The sequence below is a fragment of the Heliangelus exortis genome, chromosome 3 (assembly GCF_036169615.1).
Source record: "Heliangelus exortis chromosome 3, bHelExo1.hap1, whole genome shotgun sequence".
Taxonomy (NCBI): domain Eukaryota; kingdom Metazoa; phylum Chordata; class Aves; order Apodiformes; family Trochilidae; genus Heliangelus; species Heliangelus exortis.
Window position 1 is genome coordinate 92,874,350 of NC_092424.1, and position 24,012 is coordinate 92,898,361.

The following is a 24,012-nucleotide window of genomic DNA, read 5'->3' on the forward strand; positions in this document are numbered from 1 at the left end:
TCTCTGGAAACCTATTCTAGTGCCTACCTGCCCTCATTCTCATGGCCAGTTCAAGTTAGCTTTTTAGAGTTTATGTCCATTTCCTCTCCATCTGTTGTGGACCTATGAAAAGATTCTGGCTTCATCTTTCCTAAACTAAATAGTGCAGTTTTATTTTCCTATAGTGTCCTCTTGTACAGGCTGAAAAATTCATTTCCCTCATTCTCTGGTCTTAGACATCATGTTCTTCAGCACCTTAATAATTTTAGTGGCACATCTCTGGACTAGTTCTAGTCTGCCAATGTCAGTGTCTCTTTTCATTGGGAAATCCTATGGTGGACACAGCATCCCAGAGGGGGCCTTCTGAGTGTTAAGTAGATCAGCTCTTACTCTCCACTTGATGTGTAGTTACTCATGCAACTCAATCTGAGGTAAGCCTTCAATGCTGTGGATGTGCATCACTGACTCAGCTTATGTTTCACCAGAACCTGAGGTCATTTTGTCAGAGCTACCACCTAGCAAATATTTTTTGTAGGGGATGATCCTGTTTCAGGTATAGGAGTTTTCTGTTCTGGAATTTCAGGTGAATCCTGTCTGCTCATTCTTCCAGCTTATCAAAGCCTTTTGTCAAAGCCTGTCTGAATGGCACGGCTGCCCTTCAGGGTACCATCTGCAAGCCTTGTCAGGGTGCATTTCATTCAGTCCCATATTTCAGACTCAGGTTGAAGAGATTATACAAGTTCAGCCTCAGTTTGAATCCCTGGCACATGCTGCAAGTCACCACAAGATGGTCTCTGCTGCATGGACATGATGGTCCAGCCAGTTTTTCACTCACATAATAGTCCACTCATCCAATCCATATGCTCTCAATTTGATTACAAGGAACTATGTTGTGAAAAACTTTGTTAGTGTTAAGTCCTTTCGTAGAAGATAGCATTGAGGATAAGCAAAGACTGTTTGGTTTCTGTGTTTGTTTTCAAAGATGATTGTTTTCTGTGTGCTTTGAAATTGTCTTCATAAATACTCTTTCACCATAATATTATGGAGGTCTGTGATGTACAGTTGAGATATACATCCTGGCTTTTTTTGAAAATGAGGAGTGAAATTTTTTTTTTTCTGGTCATTGGGAATCACCCTTGATAGTCACAACCTTTGAAAGATGGTACAGAGCAGCCTCACACTATAACACACCAAGTATAATGAACTTTCACATTGCCTGCTTACTTCTATAGTTTCTTGTATTTTCTCTTTTGCTGTGGCTAACACTTTTCTTTCCAAAAATTCTCCATTTATTGAATAAGGAGCCTTGAGGATGGCCTTTCTTAATGAATTGTATAGTATTCTTTCTTGTCATTATAAACTAATTTCATGTCACCCATGCAAGATAATAGGACAGAGTTAAAGTTGCAAGGTTTATATAATGAAAAAATCATATTAATCTTGTACTCTGTGGTATGTTTCCGTAACTTTGCTGATTCTATCAAATTAGTGTTTTCTACAATTTTGTATTAATATTTTCAGAAGCATTAAGAAACTGTTGTCCAGTAATTTATAAGTTGTCTAACTGCATCAGTGCTGTTTCTGCTTGGCAAGTACCTTAGTGAATTACTAAGCCTCCGGGAAGATGTAGACAGCACTGACTATTTTATCTGCCATTTTGCTTCTCTGGCTGCAAATCAGTTTCAGAGATTCTCTCTTTATTTTGTAGCCATGTGGAGGGCAGCGGAGCTGAAATGTAGTACAGATTAATTGATGGCTCATAACAAACTCTGATCAGAAACCAAGTAGTAGTCAATATTTTTTGAAAACTAGTTTGACTGTCAAGATGTTTGCTTTATCTCTTTACTCCCTTTTCACTTCACTTCCCTTCATGAACTGATTTTTAGTGTGTGAAAATATGACAACTTTCAAACTGAAAAAGAGTTGTTCCTGTCTAATAGAAAACAGACCCCAAAGTTCAAAGGCTAACTTTGAAAAAACAAGGTAATTATTAAAACTTGGTTCTATTTTTCCAAATGCTAAATGAGAGTAACCATAGGTTTTTCTGCTATTAGATGCTAACCAAGAAGTTTACCATGAGTTTCTGCAAGGAATTATATGGTGCCTTGCAAAAATTGACAGGAAGAATCAATAGCCCACCTAAATCCTGTTCTGGCATCTGTCATGAGAATTAAGAAGGTCTTGTCTCAGTTGTGGCTGCCGTAGTAGTGTGCAACCCAAAAGCTTTTGCCTTTGTTATCTTGGGGTTGACATGCTATGCAGTATAAGTTTGAAACATTTTGAAAATTAATTTCATTCTTTGCAGAAACTCCACTAATATCTGATTTATTGTATGTGACTACTTCTAAACGAACTTCATATAATTAGGTTCTCCATTCTCACTAATTTTGAGAATCCCTTGATAATTATAGTTGCATGAGTCTAGGTTTTTATAAAGATAGAATTAGGAATACAAATTGGATTAGTGATATTACAGTAGTAAGCTTCTTCTCACAACAAAAATAGCAGTGAGGGGAAGAACATGTAATATATTAGAAAGACACACAGATTTTGAGGGAAATAAAGAAGACAAACCAGTAAAAGAGATCATATGTCAGAAAGGTCCAAGCCAATCAAGGAAGAATTAATCAGGTTCAGAATTAAGAAATATTACTGGAGAAGTACTTTGATAAAGAATTTATGATCCAGAAGGTATTAGAATAGATAAGGGGAGAAATGAAGAAGGGTTTATGATTCACTAGAAAGGTATACTAAATATAGAGATTCAGAACTGATATTTTAAAAACATATAGCAAAAAGAAATTGGTTTTGATGTTACCCCTACTTTCTGAGGCCGCAAGTAATTTTGTGACATCATATCTTCTCAGCCTATGAGGTTCATAAAAATATGATTTTATAAGTTTAAGAAGGAGTATAATATCATAGAAGCATGGAATCATAGAGTGGTAGTGGCTTGAAGGGGCTCTGGAGATCATCAGTTCCCTGCCAAAGCAGGATCACGTAGGACAAGTCACACAGAAATGCATCCAGAAAGGTCTTGGAAGTCTCTAGAGAAGGAGACTCCACAGCGTCAGTGGCCAACCTGTTCCAGTGCTCATTACCCTTATTGTAAAGAAGTTTTTTCTTGTGTTAAGGTGGAACTTGCTGTGTTCCAGTTTGTATCCGTTGCCCTTTGTCCTATCACAGGGCATCACTGAAAAGAGACTGACCCCTTTTTAACACCCACCCTTCAGATATTAGTAAAAATTAATAAAATCTCCTCTGAGTCTTATCTTCTCCAGATGAAACAGGCCCGTGTCTTTCCTCGTAAGACAGATATTCCAGTCCCTTAATCATCATTGTAGTCCTTCATCAGACTCTCTCTAGTATATACCAGTTTCTCTTGAACTGGGGAGCCCAGAACTGGACAGAGTACTCCAGGTGTGGTCTCACTAGGGCAGAATAGAGGGGGAGGAGAACCTCCCTTGACCTTTTAGACACACTCTTTGTAATGCATCCCAGGATACCATTGGCCTTCTTAGCCACAAGGGCACATTGCTTTCCCATGGATATCTTATTGTCTACCAAGATACCAAGGTCTGTCTTCCTGGAGCTTCTTTCAAGCAGGTTAACCCCTCATCTGTACTGGTGCATGGTGTTACTCTTCCTCAGGTGCAGGACTCTACACTTTCTCTTGTTGAACCTCATTATGTTCCCCTTTGTCCTGCTCTACAGTCTGTCCAGATGCTGCTGAATGGCTGCACGACCCTCTGGTGTAGCAGCCAATCCTCACAGATTCATATGAGCAGCAAAAAACCAAACAAGAAAAATAAAGGGGAAAAGAAAAAAAAATTCCCATTAATTTGACTTACTGATGTTGCGTTACCTAGTAAAGTGAGTGTATTTTCTTAAATCTAATTCTTCTGGTGACATAATGTATTCCTGCATGTGTGATTTTGTTCACTGTCAGAATAACCTGAATTGGTGCCATGGCTACATTGAGATGAAATTTTAGTGAAACTGTCACGATTTAGGCCCAGCTGGTACCAACCAGGCCTCTGCTTGCTCACCCTTTCACTCACCCACCCACTGTGGGACAGAGAGAAGATCCACCCAAAAGCTCATTAATCAAGATAAGGACATAGAGCTTTTCTTTCCCCAGTCATGGTAACATGCAAAAACCAGACAGGTTTAACTTGAGAAGAAAGAAAAACTAATTTAATCTACAAGGAGAAAGAGAAAAGACAGCCAGATCTTAATACAGACCTCCTCCTGCCCCCCATCACTTCCCCATGGGCCTGAGTTACTTCCTCCTGCCTCCCCCTCAGCAGCACGGGGGTATGAGGAGGGGGGTTTAGGGTCAGTTCACCACATGTTTCCACGGAGGACTCCACACATTCTTCCTCTGCTCCAGCGTGGGGTCCCTTTCACATCAGAAAGTCTTTCGTGAACCCCTCTGCCATGAGTTCCTTCCGTGAGGTGCAGTCCCTCAGGAGCTGCTCCAGTCTGGGCTTCCCACAGAGTCATGGATGCTTTGGGAAAACCTTTTCTCGCATGAGGTATTCCACGGTTGCAGATCTGCAGTCCTGCACAGGCTGCTGCTTCACTTCTGCCCACCTGTGACACTTCAGGGGCTATAAATCCAACATCCTTCAAGGACTGCTCCACTGAGCTTCTTCAGGGACTGCTCCACTGTGCTGCTTCATGGGCAGCTGCCATCTCACCACGCACTGCGTGGAAATCTCTGCTCGGGCACCTTTCCCCCTCCCTCTTCACTGACCTTGGTGTCTTCTTTCTGGTATTTCTCTCACTTCATCCTCTCCTCTGCTCTGCAGGTCCTTTTTTATTGTTTTGCAATTTTGTTTTCCCTTTCTTGAATATGTTACTCAAAGAGGCACATCCAGCTTACCATATCTGCTTGGCCTTGGGCAGAGATCCCCACCCCTACCCCTGACTGGTCAAATAAGAAATCAGAGAAATGTTTCAGGAAAAGCAGGCAGGATACCTTGTATAATTTGTTACTCAGTAGTGCAGGACTGGTGACATCACAGCCAACTGAAATACAAACACAGCTACAAGTATTCTTTCTTTTGTGTGTGTGTGTTTCAGTGATACCTTTATTTATATATTCTTTTTGTAACAGATATCAGGAGGCATAGAGGGACCTCTTAAAAAAAACCCAAAAGATGACAGCTCAAAGTTGGATCTTTGCAACAAGAAGACAGGAACAAAAAGTGAAAAATTAAATGAACAGTACAATGAAAACATAGTGAAGGGATCCGGAATGATATAGTAAAGCCAAAGAATAAAAAAGAGGACCTGTGTAACCGTTAGGAGCATGAGCAAAGTTTACATCTGAGGAAGATAAAATGATCCAGAAAAACTGAAAAACAAAGCTCAGGGGCAGCAATGAAAAGATGAAAGATTTAATAACTGCATGTAGACTTCTGAGAATAACTATGTTAACTTCCTTAATTATTAAAAAAATCTAGGTGAAATCTAGAACAGCCATTAATTTGGTCCTAAAGAGTTTAGTCTTTTCTCTTTTTGCTTCAAAATTAGGGCTTCACTATTAATTTGTTGTATACTTATTTTAAGGGATAATTATCAGTGTTAAACAAAAAATACTCTCTAATGAAGGATTATTATATTGCTGGAAACAACACAGGTTACTTACTTGAAAGGAAACAGTCTTTACAAGAAACCTAGCTGTCCTCTCCTAGTACTATGGTTTTTTATGTGGTTTTTATAAGTGAGGGTTTGGATTTAAAATTTGCTTAAGCATGCACTGTCAGTTAATAACTGAGCATTTCTGTCAGAGTAGCAAGTATTTTGTCAATCATTATTTCTTACTCAAAATTTGTAAGTTTCTTCACTAGTAGATTGGATTTCCTCTCCATAGTAGATGGAAGGAGCATAGGTCTCTGTAATATAACAAACTTGTACAATAGAATAAGTAAGAATTGTAAAAAGCTATGTAATTAATTGCAATGTTTACAAAGGGAAAAAATGGACCAATTTCACACCCCAGGAAGTACTACCAGCTGAGTCCAGTATTGTCAGGGCCAATAACTGCAGGACAACCCCACTAGACATTTGGGTCTGCTTAGAACTTGCTCACTGAAACATCAAAGCTAAAATAAATAGTCCTAGAGCTGCAATGGGTGCCCAAAGGTCTCTAAACAAATTGAGACAATTTTTACATTTCTATTTTGTACATACCATTAGCTTGATGAGAGAAATCTGACTTTTTAATATACATAAAATTTACGCTATTTTCCTAAACCGCAATTATTTCTGACTTTTTAACAAAATAAATCCCATGCTCTTTAGGGAGCAATCCAAATTATTTTCAAGTGTCCTTTGAAAACTCTCAGGAGAGAAAGAAAATTGATCTTAGATGCATGCTCTAATGAGTATTTAATTTATGTTAAGTTGATCAACAGCAAGAGAAGAAATTGAGAAAAGAAGGAGACTGATTATATCCTATTTATCTGGGATGCAGTACATCTGTATTCAAGAGAAGACAGAAAAAAAAACCCCAGACAACCTACTGACAAGTTTCTATTTTCTCAAACAGAGAAAAGAAGCACAGGTGTTGGCTTTTACGTATTCAAAATAAAGTCTATAAAAAACTAAAATATTTAAGAAAATTAGCAAGTACAGGTGAATATTTTGATAGAAAGCTGGCTGCCATTTGGAACTAAATTAGATCAATGAGTTATCTGATGACTGTGTAATGTTACAGCATTGTAACACTTAGTGATGTTTTTGGTATTTATGAATCTGGCAGTTTAACAGCCTGACAGTTGGAACTGACATACCAAAATTTATTTTTAAACTTGACATTGACATACTATGGCTTGTTTTTAAGTTTTTAGCAGACATTTTAAAATGGTAATTTTGAAGTCTTATTTCAAGAAGTCATTTAATTAACTCCTCATATTAACCATTTCCAATATATCCAAAGGCTATGTCTATGAAACTAGTAATTTAAAATTATTTCATAGATCTGTTTTCTGCACTGAAGATTTTTATGAAATGAGGTACAATTACCTACTTTTTCACAAATTAATGAAAGAAAAATGTCATTTAAAAAGGAATTGGATAAATCATAGAATCATAGAATATCTCAAGATGGAAAGGACCCATAAGGATCAGAGTCCAACTTTCTGCTCCTCATAGAACTACCTCAAACTAAACCCAATGACTAAGTGTTGTCTGTATGCTTCTTGAACTCTTGACAGACTCCCTTGACCACCTCGCTATGCTGTACTGGATGAGCCAGGACATGGCTGGTCCTTGGGGCAGCAATATTTTTAATAAGCTGTTTCAGTGATATTTTTAATAAGCTGTAATGTTGTTTAATTGATAAGTTTTTAAAAATGTGACTTGAAATAACAGTTTGCCATTCGATAACAATTCATAAAATATCAGTCAAGTTTTCAGTGCTAGTTATAAAGAGATAAGGAAGTGGCCACAAATGACACAAGAGAAAGCTTTTCTTACTATGTATGTTGTACTTTATGTACAGATATGTTTTTATCAGTTATGTGAAAATAGGAATGTAGTAAAATGATCTTTCAAATGAGAACCTCCTGATAATTGAATTTCAGATTCTAAATTAATTTTGAAAGCTTAGATACCTTTAAATATTTTTTATTGTTCTTATGCAATAAACATCTCATTAATTTTTGTATTAAAAAGGCATAAAGAATACAGAACATTGCATTCTGGAAGGCATTTCTTTGGGAAGGTCCTGTAAAAATGATTGGAAGTTCAAAAAGTATCTAAGCAAATTTAAAAAAGGGAGTTTTCTACAATACTGTGTCTGTTCTTACCACATCCTTGGATGTCTGCTTAGCAGGGCTTGCATCTCACTTGTTGCGAGATCTCATTATGCAAAACACAGATTGCCAAAATTGTCAGGTTGTTATTTTTGGTGAAATGACTCCTCCTAGTTTGAAGAAAAATGTAAGATTTTTCATTGACTGCCATGGTTCTTCAATGATTTGTTTGATTTTTACAAACATTAGCTTTTACATACGTTAGCTTGATGGAGATGTTTATCTGTTTTATCTAAGCTATGCTTCTATACAGTATGTATGGTTTTTGTCAAGTGGTGCTAGCCATATCTGTTTGCATGTGTACTTTATATAAGATGCACATTCTCAAAATTCCAAGCACTAAATTCCTGATTGTTGAGAGTTCCACATGTTTTAACTTTATACTTCAAGTAGTCACTTATGCTGATACAAACAGCACTTTGTGCAGTTGCTTACAACTTGAAAATAATCATTAGTGTTTGGAATTAATTACTTGCACATTTAAAAATGCAATTTGTCAATGACTTAAGAGTTTGTATTCATGAAGCCTGAGGCACTATCTGCTGTTGAATTACTACAGCCACAGTGATGTATTAAGATTCCTTAGCACTGTTCTGGTTCTGCCAAAAGCATAGCATAGAGAAGGCCATGGCTAAGAAGGAACATCATCCCAGGGACACCAACTAGGTCAGAGTCCAGCTGGTAAAACACAGGGTATGTCTGGACAGTTAATGTCTCCCACCCTCTGGGTGTGTGGCCACATCGTGCCTTCCTGTGCTCCCTTTCAGGCAATTTATTACAGTTTAGCATTCTTTAGCCTAGGTGCCACCTATGATGAAGTCTACAAACTACAGGCTCTTGGAACATGTGTGTGATGTTGGAGGAAAGATCATTCTGTGCACTGTTACTTCACAATGGTCTTTCCCTAACACATCCAAATCTCTGAGAAAAGGCATTCTGGTTCAATTTAGGACTCTGGTCTTACCTGACTGATGTTCCCTTTCCATTTCTGAGCTATCTTAGTTTCTTGCAAACCTTTTAGAAATGCTGTTGTGAATATATTCAGAAGCTAAGCATCCCTCTGGGCAGATCTCTCTTGAGTTCCTCTGGCTTTCAGTGGTAATGTACAGTGTTTAAATTTGGATTTTTGCATGTGATTGCCTGAAATAATCAACTACATAAGCCTTTCTTGTCAGCTGTAAAAGTCAGAGCTTTAGAGCTCAAAGCTTGTTCATGAGCTCTGCAGCAGAAACACTGAGTATCATTGTAATTACCACTAGCATATTACTTAATGTCAGTATAAACACAGTGGGAGATGATGTCATTGAGAATATTCTCACCACAAAATTTAACAGCAAGCAGCCAGTACTGAAGAGTTATGGCTGACTTAGGATTCTGCACCTCTTGCTGGTTACCCTGAATGTGAAAATCCTGCTTGCTGGCATTCAACAACACAGGTAGAACCTTTCTGCATTATTAAAGTACATTCTCATTGTTTACATTTTTATTATTTAAATGAAAGTGAAGTCTCTTACATTTTCATTGTTAAAAAAAAAATTAAAAATCCCAATGAAAAAATATTAACAAGTAGAAAGTCTGAAAAAAGAGAGGGTGGAAATAATCAAGTTTTGGCTTTTGATGGTTCGCTTGAATTCAGTAACTCAGTGTTGCTTTCCATACTAAAGTTTTGACACAGGATAAATGCAGTTAATTTGCTGCTTCTTCTTCTTTTTTCTTTATTATTATTTTTTTTTTTCTCCTGGGTTAAATGATGGCCTGAAGTACTTGAAAGCAATATATATATTATATATATATATAATCTAAAAATGGAAAAAAAAGGATAAATCTAGATATTATTGGATAACAGACCTTAATTATCCATTTTGATTTATCATAGGTTTGCAATAGTTTTTAAATTACCATAATCTTTGCATGTATTATGCACCAGGAATTCTGACACTTATCCTTGGCTTTATCCATGAATTCTTTAATTTTCACTTCCTTTCCCGTTTCATCCCCTACAGGCACGATGACCATTTCAGTATGCACTGTATAAAAAGCCAGAAACTGAGGGAGAAATCAAAGAAATTTTGTTAATAACCATTAAAAATATATGGTTCATGCAATGGTGCATGAACCTTGGAAGGTCCGTCTGGCAAGAAAACCTTCTGATTGTATTTGCCCTCTGTAAACATCCTGATCCAGAACAAAAAAACCTTGAGGATGGCTAGTATGATTTCATTAATGCTTCCTAGTTTATTACAGGATTTAATTATATGAGATTATTATTTTCTGTATTTTTTTCTAGTTATAAGAAATGAGAGATTTTCAGGAAAGAAATGTTCACTATTTAGAAATTTATATCACAGAGAGCCTAACAGTATTTCTGTGATTCTCTGCCCATTTTTTTCCTAGGCTTATTCTGTGGGCCCTATCACAAGGCAAAAGCACAGGTTCTCCAAATTAGCACGTTGTAGATGTCTCTGCTAACCTTATCCTTGTCTGGCCTGGCACTGAAGTGTCACCAACAAGGAAAAAATGTCAACCCCCCAGAAAACCCAACCAAAACCTCTTCTGCTTGAAGGTCAAAAAATGCTTTATTCCATTCACCTGGATAGTATTTTTTTGTTTGTTTGTTTTGTTTGTTATATGTACATATATTTGTGAGTGCTCTGTGCACAGAAGGGAAGAGCTGAGTTTGCTCTTGCAGAAGCAAGGATGATGCTTCACTTGTGCGGCTTCACTAATAGTTGGTATTCTGTTCCTCAGCTGAAGGAGCTTGTGGAGGGACACTGCGTGGGACAAGTGGAACTATTTCAAGTCCTCACTTCCCTTCTGAGTATGAAAATAATGCTGACTGCACCTGGACCATATTGGCTGAACCAGGTGATACCATTGCTTTGGTCTTCACTGACTTCCAGTTAGAGGAAGGATATGACTTTTTAGAGATCAGTGGAACAGAAGCTCCTTCAATATGGTAAGTCAGGGATCTTGTAAAGATCTGTTTCTAGTTTTCTTTTTAATTAGTAGTTTTCAAAGATATTTAATATATTTAAGATATTTTCTACCTGTTATGCATTTTCCTTTGGTCCCTTTCACCTTCTAGACTTGTGTTTTGTTGTGGTTTTTTTTTTGTTTGTTTGGTTGGTTTTTTTTAATAATAAAAACATAGCAGATTGTTTCTGCTTCTTTCTAAATCTTGATCTTTCTTCCATCTTCGAGAGTTACATTTGCCAGATGTGTTAGTGGTGAACATTTACTGATGTTACACATTTGAATTTTGTATAAGAACATTATCTGATGTCTCTTGAATGGCTCATCATGATGCCAGACTTAACAATGAACACAGTGGGCAAAATTCAGCCTCACAGTAAAACAGGAACACATAGAGAACAAACAGTTACCATCTCATTCTAAACAGCCTATAACTCAGTTTTACTACATGTACTCATGTATACAGGTATTATCTTATGTTGGCTGATATTAAAACTGTTTGCTTAGCAATATTAGGGCATAGTAATTATAATGCTAAATAGACATTCTCTGTGCTAAGTTAGAGATTAAAGTTCTATCTTTGCGAATTAATTAAATTGCAGAACAGTTTGTATTATGATTTCTCTTCATGTTACATATGCAGGTTTTAAATTTTTTTCCATCTCTGAGAACGTCTGGTGCTTGACATACACACCATTGCTATAAATGTATCCTAGAAAAAAACCCACCAGATCTGCTGCTCACAGATGACTGATAGTTATTATATTCAGAATGTGTTTCTGGAGATCTGAAGCAATCTCTCTATTATGTTGATGTCATGACAGGCTAGGCAGTGCAATACATTAATAATTATGAAGTTCTAAGTAATATCTGATCTGTTGAAAAACTGTCAAATAAAACTGTGTGGCAACCGTGCTTGGCAAATATGTAAAAACCTCTGGTGCCTTGCTCAGACTGACCTTGACTGTTTCCAGAGATGGAGCTTCTGCCACCTCTCTGGGTAACCTCTTCCAGCCTTTAACCACCCTCATTTTAAAGAATTTCTTCCTTATATCTGGTTTAAATCTACCCTCTTTCAGCTTAAAACCTGCTAAACTGTTTATCCTCATTTTTCATGAGCCACAGTACCAGCTTGTGTCTAACTTTTCACCTACAAGTTCCCCAAGTCCTTCTCCGTAGGGCTGCTCTCAGTCCTCCATCTCACTGTCTCTGTTGATACCAGGGGTTGCACTGACCCATGTGCAGGACCTGTCACTTGGCCTTGCAGAACCTCGTGAGGTTCACACAGGTCCACTTCTTGAGCTTGTTCAGGTCCCTCTGGATGGCATCCCATCCCTCAGGCTGCACCACTGAGGGAATGTGAGGGAATGCACTCTTGTGAGCTGCACCACTCAGCTTGGCCACTCCTGCAGACCTGCTGAGGGTGCCCTCGATCCTGCTGTCTCTGTCATTGATGAAGTTATTAAACAGTATCACAGATACCACTATAGGATCAGTACAGGATCACTGATAAAAATGTAGAAGGGAAGTTTTATATGAAATGTTTTAAGGATTATTGGATATTTTGGAGTGAAGCTATACATTCAGCTATGCTTACCCCAGAACTGTTACCATAGCGACATTAGAACCATGCTAAATGTAGTGCATGCTGTAATCTGCTAAAATCAGCTGTGTGTTTAAATGTGAAGTTGTTTCATACTTAAAACTAAGGATCTTTAGGCTTATCATCTTAAAATGTTGGTTTTGGTTTGGTTTTTTTTTTTTTTTCTTCTCCTTGTTGTACCTGGCATGATATCAACAGCTTTATGCAGTAACTCTGTGTTAGAATACAGATACTCCATTAGTATGGTCTGATGATTATGATTGCTTTTTCACTTAAAGGAAAAAATTTGCTGTAAAGTAGTCCAGATGCTATCATTGTGAAGAGCATGGACAGACAGATATACAGGAACTGCAAAAGCTAGAAAGAGAGTGAGAAAATGGAAAATAATTTCAGACTAATGATTCTTTAGTGGCTTTAGTATATGGTGCAATAGGTCTGGATTACCCTTGCCAGACAGATCAAAAAGGTTAGGAGCAGTTCCAGTATGATTACAGAAAAAACTGGGTGGATTTTTTTTAATTAAAGCAATGGAAACTCTAGAACAAGTAGAATCTATATGCTGAGAAAAAATAATCTGATACATCCATACAATGTGTATATAAATGATATTATAGTAATTATATTCATTATAAGCCTAATATTTATTATGTAATAGTAGTATTAATTATATTGTATTACTTTTTCATATAACTTACATGTTTCTAAACATTCTCCAAGAATGTTTTCGCAAGATTCAAGTGACATTACTTCAGTAGTTACTTCGTGTCTGTGTTACAATTAGACACTCCAATGTTACTCAGTTTTCTTTTTCCTAGTTAAGGAGCAGTTATATAGCTTTGGGCCTTCAGTCGATCACAGAAACACTGAATTGTTGTGGCTGGAAAAGACCGAGGTCAGTGAGTCCAACCACACACATGCAAGAAGTGAAAAACCAAAGCTCCTATAATCTCTGCCTCTAGTGCACAGCCTAGAGTGCCACATTTCTTAGATACCTCCAGGAATTTTAACTCAGCCATTTCCCTGGGCAGGCTGTTCCAGTGTCTGGACACTCTTTCAGTTAGGAAATTCTTCGTAATATCTCATCTAAACCTCCCCTGCTGCAGCTTCAAACCATTTCCTCTGGTGCTGTCATTCCTTTGGGAGAAAAGGCCAACACCCACCTCCCTACAGCCTCCTTTCAGGTAGTTGTGGAGATAGATGAACACATTTTTATTGCTGATTTGAATCAACATAAGGGTCAACAGGCTTAAAAGGTGAACATCAATGTTTGCAAAATGAATGTGAAGCAGGTAGGACAGGCCTTTTAATACATGGAAGAAATAAAAGTAGTATTACTTAGGCTATAAAGGAAAGAAACATTTTGAATTTGAATTATTTGCTTAATTTGCTATTATATAGAAGACTTTTAGATGGAAAACATGTTGGTAAGCTATTACTTTTAATCAAAAGATCTTTTGAGTCTGGAGGGTTCCTCCTTTGGTAATTATTAGAACTAAAAAAAAATGGGGTTTTTGCATGATTTCTGAGCAGCAAATATAATTTTAAAAATACTTGTCCCTTTAGACTTCAGCTTAAGTTATATAGTACTTAAGATGAAATTTAGGTTGGCTATAGAGTTTATGATAAGAAGCATCTTAAAACTTCAGAACACATTTTTGAAGCAAAATCAGGAATGTATCACTTAGGGAAAGCACCTTTTTGAAACTCCCTTAATGACACTTTCCTGATATTCCCAATACAAAAATACTGTTTGCAAGTTATGTAAAGCTGGGCAATTCACATGGGGATGGGTAGGCCTAATTCAGACTTTTTCGTTTAAATGTGACTTTGCTATAATTTTAGCAAGATAAAAATGACTGTTTGACAAGAAACTATCCTGTGCATGAAAGGTGATTATGATGGTCAGTATAGTTTAGCAATTATTATTTTTTATCTTGGAATCTTAATACTGAATATATTTTGTTTTAATTTTGTTTTCCTCTTTTACTTTACAATACTAATGCTATCTCAATATGCTTCAATTTAAACAAGAAATTATCCTTCAAATTTTTGCCAGTATTTGCCAATAAAAGAGAGTGAACTACACTTCATACTTTTTAGCCCAATTCAATTTCCTAATACTATTTAAAAATACCTCTAAGATTATTCTCACTTCCTTATAAATCACCTCAATATCCTAGTGAAAGGCCATTAAAATGTATGTGGATGTAAGAGTGATTTGGAAGCAGTGATAATGAATTAACGATAATCTTGGCATAAAATTTGACTTCACTGCCTGGAGTCATCTGAAACTTTTGTGGTTTTTAGATAAATATAGCAGTTCAAACACATCAATATAGTTCAAAACAATAGTGTGTTTATAGGCAAGTTTCTTGTCCTGTTTATAGAGATCTGTCTTAATTTTGTCACTCTCATTGTGAGAGGACTATTGCAAAGTTTTGAGTACATGGAGTAGTCTAAATCATCTTTTTGATAGACACCTATGGAAGTAGATGTATACATGTGAACTTAATATGTCTCTCACAATTACATAATTACACAGCTAAAGAGCACCATCTGTTGGTTTACTGTGAAAAAGTGGATTGCCTGCAAATTCACCATCCATGAAGTTGTTCCTATACAACAGAAAAGGGCTTGTGACCCTTGGCTACATAAGATTGTTTTTTCTTTTCCTTTTCTGTCAGATTTGCCATAGCCATGAAATGAGAGTAATGCAGTTTGATTCCAGATTTTTCCTTTGAGAACATTACTTAAATTTTTAGTAATTTATTTCTGGCTTGCTACTTATCTTAGCCTCTTTAGAGACATGCTTAAAGTCACCCTCTTTTGTCACCTGTGAAGTTCTGCAAAGCTCTCTGTTTGTTTTGGAGATGTTTTGGAGTTCTCTTGCTGTTTACTAGTTTTTGAAAGCTCTTACCTTTCTCTAGGCTTTAACTAGATTTCCCCTCTTACCTATTTTGGTTAAGAAACTAGGTCAAATAAGTATAAGCTTCTGCACTTCACAGCCTGTTCATCTGACCTGCAATGCAACATCTTTCATTTTGTTTTTTTCCAGGAAAATGAGTTGCATAGTTACCCTCAAATTCTTTTTAATAACTTCCATTTTGCAAAGTTTAGAAATACTGTATAAAAAAAAATCCCATGGGATTTGAAAATCAGCATTAGTGCTGTTCAGTGCTTCTACACTATTTATCAAATATATTTCTAAATTGACTTACTATAGAAAATCAAATCCCCAAGATACATTGGAAGGATGAAGATCATTTTAAGGTGAGCGATGAAGGCAGTACCTTTTTCTGTTTGAAGAGCTTTGTAAGACTGAAAAATGCAGTGATTCTGACAGAATATTAGGTATTTTAGATATTAGATATTTAATTAAGGTTTATTTACCTAATTAGCATTTGTTTGTTCATGAACTATGTTTTTGCTAACCATTTTCTTCCATGCCACATTTTCCAGACTCTTGCACACATCATTCCTAGGCACTCTCATTCTGCAAAGTGAATAAATGATAGAAGAACCCCTAGAATAAGTAACATGGCACGTCTCTGTTAAAGACTCAGTGGAATAAATCTTTTCCCCAGCTTCCAAGTCCTGTCAGTTGCTGCCTTTGCTGCTGCTGCTTGTTTCTTCACGGCCATTTTCTTTTTATAACACCCATACTCTCACTGCTCTCTTCTCTTCCTCTCTTACTGACATTCCCACTTTCTGCATCCTTATTTCAGTTAAAATCTGGCTAAATTTATCCCTAAGAAGCATTGTCACACTGTAGTTGATCTTCTTTTCCTTTTCCCTTAATTTTTATTAGGATAAGGTTTGAAAAGCATATCCCCTCCCCCAAAAAGTCATCCATGTGAAACAGTCAGAGTCAAATTTGTGGGTTTGCAAACAACATGCTGTACTTGAGTGCCTGTGGAATTCTGTAATCTTGGAATGAATGTCTAGATGCTTTCAGAGTTTTTAAACATAGTCACCAAAGGGGTAATCCCACTCAGATTCTGGAATCTGAAAAGAAAATAGGCACAGTGATTTGCATAGGATGTAGCTATGTAAACTAAACATGTCATACAGACGTAAAGTATTGCTTTTCAGAGTCTTTTAAAATTCCCTGAGTGGGAAATAGCATGTTTTAATTCAGTATCTATATCCAGTTCTTTGGCATAGCAGTTGCTATACCCAAACATATGCAGATAAACAGCTTCTTCACTCCTACAGTTTTCCCATAATATGGATTAATAAGATGATCTCATCAGTGATGTATCTTGTACTTTGCTATATTTATCAAAATCATCATGTTTCAAAATGGATTTTCTGCAGGCATTCAAATGACTGCTTGAAAGAATGAATTATCCACAGTTGTAAGTATATTGTTAGGAGACTTGGGAAAATATAATGAACCCTGTTCAGTACTTCTGGGGTCCATAGAAAGAAAAAAAAAATGTAGATGAGACAGGCAGTAAGCAGTCCCTGACATTGCTATAAGAAGTGAGGTGAAACCTGATTACTACTGATAGGAAAGCAAAGCTGCAAAGAAATTATTTTAAGACAGGGTTGCATTTCTTTCCCCTGTTCTGGATGTTGTTATCTTTTTCCTTTCAGCAATTAAAAAAAAAAAAAAAAGTTTCAATACAGGACACTGTGTGGGTTTCTTTTTAGGTTATTCTCCTGTACATGTATATTAAATAACATCATATATCCTATATAGGCAGTTAAGCTCTACTGGTAGCAGTGAGGCACCTTCATATTCTAATTGCTACAAAGACCACAAAGTAAAAGCATAAAGAGTGCAAGTAGCAGTTTACAAAATAAGGTGAAATCTAGCATCTATTTTTTTACACTGGCATTACACTGATAGAAAGGAAATGATGAAAGGAGAAAGGGCTTTGAGTTGAGACACAAGAACGAATCTAACATGAGACAACTTTTGTTTGCTTAGGTTGGGATATAGTGTTTTTTGGAAACAGCTTTAGGCTAGGTAGGAGGGGCTGAGAAATTTGATCTTCAGATTAGCAATGGAATTCTTTACTATAGGTCAGAAGAGCCTTTGCAAAGTAATATCCCAAATGAGCTTGGAAAGTGTATTTAAGTCAGCCCTCCCACTGGCACAGAGTGAATAAAAACATCCTAAGCCCACAGGAATAGCACCCTCACTGGTGTTACTGCTTTGATCCAGCAGACGTATCCTCTCTCCTTTCCTTTTCCTCAAATCAGGACTGTTTTGGTACATTTACCTTTGCTGTGTAGGATAGCAGGTAAGGGTAGCCTACCATCATCTTTCCTGGTAAATAGATAGTGGTGGTGGTATTAGTATTCTGTTGTCTTTACTCAAATCCTGGCCTATATAATGATGGCAGATGCTGAAATACAGATGTCATTCTTTTGAAAGCTTCAGGTCAAAATGTAGCAAAACACTTTCCTGTTTTTCCTTTGTGTTCTAATCTTGTGTACAGAGATAGAGGTGATGGAAATAATGCAATTTAAAAAAAAAATAAAAATTGGTAGAGACCTGATGCAAAGACAAATCTATTTAAGGCTAAGTTAATAAACATGTTTAGTTTATGGACATAGAAATATTGCAAAAGTTCTTAGGCTTGTATTTTAAGAGCATATTTGAAATGCATTGCTTATCTTTTGTGGTATCTTCATGCTACATTATATATTTATGTTAAATATTTTATTAAATGTATGCATACAAGTATGTGGAAGCTTTTGCAAAGGTTTTGACCCTAAAACAGGATGGGAAATCGACTTCATGTTAGTAGCAGTGACTAAAGAAGTCTAATTTCTTGTATGTAAAGACACAGAGACTGCTTAGCTGTTAATACCAGCATGTGAACAGTGTATGAAGTGAGAAGTACAGAAACAATAAATTGATGCTTAATTCACAGAACACTATTGCTTTCTTTGCACCTATTAATTTACAGCCTACTGTGCTGAAGAGGTATAAAGGCTTAATTCATACCACATCACAAACTGACAGGAACATAAGAGAGAGAACTCACTCAAGGAAGCACTGTGACCCAACAGTATAATTTTCCATCACATTTAAAATTACATGAAAAGCACAAGATTTTCAAAATCAAACATGTAAACAAGGTTTAAATACATTAACAGAGAGATTGAATTGCTTAAAATACCATTAGCATTACTATCTTTCTAAGCAGACTGTCTAAATCTGGAGATTCTATGTGCTCCTAAAATTTCCTTCTACAAAGACTGATGCATTAGTCCAGAGTACCGATAATATTAGCCTAATTTTCTCACAAAATAATTGACATTAGGTTCAGGGAAATATATTTTTATGATGAAAAAAGCTCATGCCAGTGTATTCAGGTAATGTTAGAAGCTTTTCATAGAGGTGTTTATGAATTGCCATGTTTATGCTTTTACACAGTACCTCAGCATTGCAGACAGCCTCAAGCGTAGCTTCCTAGTAAGACAAAACCTACAGATAGCTGCATTTTGGAGCTTTAGACTAAAATCCTATCAAGACCATCCTCCACCTCCCACCCCAGGCTTTTGCTGTGTAGCCCTAGCAGTGGCTGTAGATTTGCATTCAGTAATCAGAATAATTCTGAAAAATGGTATCTAATCCTTGATTTTTCCACAAAAAAAAAATAATGTGGAATAAAATTGGAGGTGACTAATGTATGCATCTTTGGAGTTCAGTGTTAATGAAGAAAATCTTGCTGAGAATGTGTATGTGCATAGCCTCTCAAAGGAACTGGTGTATTATGGTCTAGACAAGTGCTCTGTGTGGTGGATGTGGAGCTGGTGGATAGGCTGCACCCAGGAGCCAGGGTAGGTGGTAAATAATTATTTTCCAAACTGGCAACAGATCAGAAGCAGGGTGCCCCAGGGGTCAATATGGGGCCTTACACTCCCATCTTTAGCATCTGCAGAAGTGATGTGGGTGTTTGCATGATGTCTACCCTGATGAAGTTTGCAGATGACACCAAAGATGATCAAAGGACTGGAAAGTCTGTCATATGAGGAAATCTTGAGAAAATTGTGTTTGCTCAGCCTGGAGAAAAAAAGGCAAGGGAGACCTTATTGCTGTACTTAAAGTGTGTCAAAACAAGAAAGTGGTTACTCCCTTTTTACTAGTAGTTAAATGAAGAATATATTATTAGAATTATAATATTTGGAAGTGTTAGAGAGGGATGGGGCTTTGAGCAACCTGAATTAGTGGAAGGTGTCTTTGCTTGTGCAGGAGGATTGGAACTATATGATCTTTAACGTCCCTTCCACCTCAAAGCATTCTATGATATAATTAGTTTTTAAATGTACTTTGTTTTTTTAAACATATATTTTAAAACACCCACACATATGAATAACTGTTTGGTAGGAATTAGGGTAGTTTAATGCATTCTTACTTTCCTGCAAGTTAAATAGCAAATGAAATTATCTCAGTGATTAATCATTATTTTTTAAAAGAAGGATAGAACCTTAGGATCTAAGAATTAAGTGTAAATATAAGTCTGTTAGTTTGTTTTGGTTTTGTTTGGTTATTTTTTTCTGCAAGTACTGAAGACTATTTAAAGCTGACACAGCAGTTAAAATATTTCTTGGTAGGTTGTTTTTTTTGTTTTTTTTTTTCCCAGCAAGATATACAGAAGTGTACAAACTCCCTCAGAAAACTCTTCCTGAATCTCCATTGTGAGCATTTTTGTCCAGCTACCTATTAGTTTTTTACATTGGTTCTGCTAAGATTATTGCAGTAATCTACAGTAGTGCAGAGTAAGTACATCAATGATCTATCTGTTCTTACAGTTAATAAATACCTTGGCCCCTGGTATCTCTGTTTAGTTAGCACACAAAATGTATTGATTACATCTTTGACTCTTAAAAGAATGTTAAATTAAATTTAAATAACACTTCTATTTATGGCTACTCTTTTTTTTTCTTCTTCTTTTCTTTTCTTTTTTTTTTTGGGGGGGGGGGTTGTTTGTTTTTTTGTTTTTTTTTGTTTTTTTCTATCTCTTCATGGTAGTTTAGCAGTTGGACTTAATAGGTTTTCTGCAGAGGTCTGCACTTAGAAAGTACTGTGCTGCTTTGTGTCTCTCCTGTCTTAAAGCAATAGCTACAGCACAGAAAGTTGAGATATGATGTGTAGCAGTGACTGAGATACTGGGATTTGGTTTCCTCTCTGCCAAGTGGGAAAAGGAGAGGGCAACCAGCAGGGAAGGGAATTTGCTGTGCAAAAAAGAGAACACAAGGATTTTGCTGGTTGAACAGCAAAGCTTCTAGCAGCACCACAGTGAAGAGTACGAATTTCAAATGCAAGCCATCTTAAAAAAAAATCAAAAAAGGAAATACTAATGATTAACTTTTATATCTTAGATGCTTTGCAGTTGATGAGTAAATCAACTAAAAAATTATTCAGTATGCTGATAAGATTGGCAAATAGTTTTAGTGAAGCAGACAGAGTGGGCAGAAAAGAAATGCAGATTTTCTAGGCCAGAAAGGGAAAAGTTGTATTAGGGAACTTGCTATTTATTGAGAATTATGTGATCCGAGTATTAAAATCTGTTGATTAGAAACAATACAAAAAACATGTTATGAAAATCTGACAATGGGATTCTGTAATTTTATATTCTACATAATCCCATGTAGAGATAGATACATGATCTGCATTTCGAGAAGACTGAGCATATAAGCATATAAGTTTTTTTTGTATTGAGAGACTTTGGAAATTGTAATCAGGTTTTTTTTTGAACATTGCTCAATTCCAGATAGTATTCTGTATTAAAAAAAATCCTTATTTTTCTTAGAATGTGTTCCTTTTTGCATACCTATTTTGAAATTAGAATTGCAGGAGCAAAAGCCCAAAACCCATATAGGAAGTAGTATGTAAATTAATTTAAGTAACTTCAAATGAGGTTTATAAACTGTGTATTTATTTACTTTGTCACAGTGGTCCACAGTTGTCTTTTTTAGCTGACTGAATTGAGGGCAGTTTAATTTACAATACAGACTGAAAGAGAATAAGGATATATTCTAGCATAGCATACATGCAGATTTAATGAAGTGTCATTTGTCATCTTTCTGTGTACATAAAAATATCATTAATATTACAAAGTTGAGAACTCAGGAATAAAGAATGCTAGCTTTGTTTTGACCCACTTGTATATAAAAGTTGGCATAGCTTTTTAATTAGCCCACAAAATAATCTTTCTTCTCATTGTGTTCTGGTACTCAATTACTGTTAGATACTTAAAGAGACTTGTCACTAGGACTGCTGCTACATGTTGAAATGAGAAGTTGTGTGGATTATCTGGCATATTAAAGGAAAGTAAAGGAATTTCTTATGATTAAAACAAACGGAGAACCACTTTAAAATCTGGGACTTATGCATGCTTTATTCATAGGGATGTTCTGTTCTAGTAAAGAATACCTTCAGACAAGAGTTCTGCTAGTTCTTGCTAATACTGTAGTCCTTATTACTCAAATACTTGTGTTTAGCTCCTTTAGCTCTTCTTTGAACTGCAGCTATAGTAAATGGAAGCTTGAACTGAGTGAACAGAATACCAGGTACTTACGACTGAGTTTTTCCTCTCTTGGGCCTAACTAATACAAAAAATTAACATTATTTTGTTGCTGTATCTAATATTCAGACTTTAGTCTTTATAGGTAGAAAAAAACCCCAAACAACTATTTACAATATTAGTGCTAAAGAGTATATTCCATGTATGTAAAATAAATATTGTTCAGATTTATATTTATCTTTCTTGTGCTGCAAGAAAAAAATAACAATATACTAGTACAGCAGTAAATCTTCCAAGGTTGTGCAAACATAAACAAAAAGATCATTTGAGGTTCAGCAGTATTGTTGTACCATAGAAAATCCTCAAAACTCTTCCTCCTCTAAATTGTTTAGGGTTAGCATTTTATATAGGAGATTGAGGGCTGCATCTCAGTTTTAGACTGAAAACAGTGCTTGGATATACCATATAATACTATAAACATACCTATTAATGCATCTTTGCTCTCTAGGGGGAAAAAATTATTATTGTTTTATCTACCTTGAAAAAAAGGTCATTTTTCACATCATGAAGTATACCATTCCACTCTGGTAAATAAAATAAAAAATAATTTAAAACTTGGTGTCAGCAGTTTTCCTATTGAAGCTGCTAAAAATATACATATATTTTAGGAAAAAAAGGTGAAAACATTAAAAATCACTATTTTCCGTTTCTGAGGTCAAAACTATAATTAAACTTTTATGGCCAACATGTATCTTAGAGCTATTTTAAGGATGCTAAAATGTCCTTTTAATATTATCTCCTCAAAGATGTAAAGGACAAGTGCTACCTTCTACTGCCGTGTCATTCCCAATACTCATATTTAGTGATCTTCTGTTTGCCATAATATTTAAACAAGGTCTTATAAAAATGTTATGGAAAGAAAAAGGAAGTAAGGTTTTCTGTAGATCATGTGCAGCCCACGTGTTATGTGAATAGAAGAGTCTGACTTCCAAACAAAGGCTTCATGGATTCTAACATTCACCTGCAGTGAATTTCATTTAAATGCAATTATGTGTTTATATTATAAATCAGCCAAAAAATAAACTGACAAATTGAAAACTGAGTCCATGAGTTCAGCAGCTAAGTCCTTCTGACCTCTGCAGTGACAGCAGTGAAGGGAGACACTTGGGCCATTCGTTGTCTTTGGTTTGTGCTCTAATGAGGTTGAAATTATTATGTACAGCTTAGGGATAACAACAGGATCCTACTTTTAGGGTATAGAACCTAGATCTTAAGCTGACTTTATGAGAAGACCTCATTCTACCAATTCTTTTTTTTATTTTCATTATTACATAAAAAAGCTTTGAAGCAGTAAATCTTGTATTTAGCACTGAAGGTTTGTGATTCCAGATTTTGGTACTGTTTACTAGGAGAGTTTGTAAAGCTGAGGGTTTCAACTTTTCTGCAGCAGGCAACTATCAAGAGAAATCTTGGTTTCTTAGAAACAGATATACAGGTTTTTACAATAAATATTTAGAATTAGCACAGTGCCTCCTGGGTAGCTGTATGGTAATAAAAAACCATGGGTAATGTGTTTGCTTCAGCTGCTGTGTTTGAAAGCAATCCACTGCAATCCCATTGGGCTAGATGAAGCTCTTAAAGATGTTAATTTTTCTGTGTACAGTAAGTAGCAGTAAAGCCCTGCAAATCTACACAGATTTGAGAGCTGAATTAATAAGTTTTATTTATATTTGGGATTTATCCACATTTTTAATGGTTTTATACTAGGAGAATCTCAATTCATTGTCAAATTTTAAACACTAATTACTGTGTTTATAACGAAAGAAAACCTAACCTTTTTAAAAAAAATAAACCAAGGATTTTAATATGTTTCTCAGAAGAGTTAAAAGAAAGACAACTGTTTGATATGGAAATGTTTCAAAGAGTTTGCATCTCCTGTTTGTTCCAAATTCAGATATTATTTCAGGAACTTCTCAGGAGTGATAATAACAGTTAACTGTTTGTTCAAACTAAATTACATAAAACAGGAGCATTTTTCCATTTTTAGAAGTCTGTATGAAGCTTACTTCCACTTACTGTCTTCAGCTTTCCTTAGTAAGAACCTGGTATGTGAAGCATAACTCTTTCATACAAATATAGGTGA

At 35.9% G+C, this 24,012-nt stretch overlaps 1 protein-coding gene across 1 annotated transcript in view; it reads left to right on the forward strand.

Annotated features, from left to right (window-relative positions):
* Positions 1-24,012, forward strand: part of CSMD1 (CUB and Sushi multiple domains 1) — a 956,173-nt gene that overhangs the window by 509,740 nt on the left and 422,421 nt on the right. Inside the window, exon 5 of the mRNA XM_071741767.1 lies at positions 10,554-10,761. Coding sequence (XP_071597868.1) covers positions 10,554-10,761 — 208 coding nt within the window. The remainder of the gene's footprint in view (positions 1-10,553; positions 10,762-24,012) is intronic.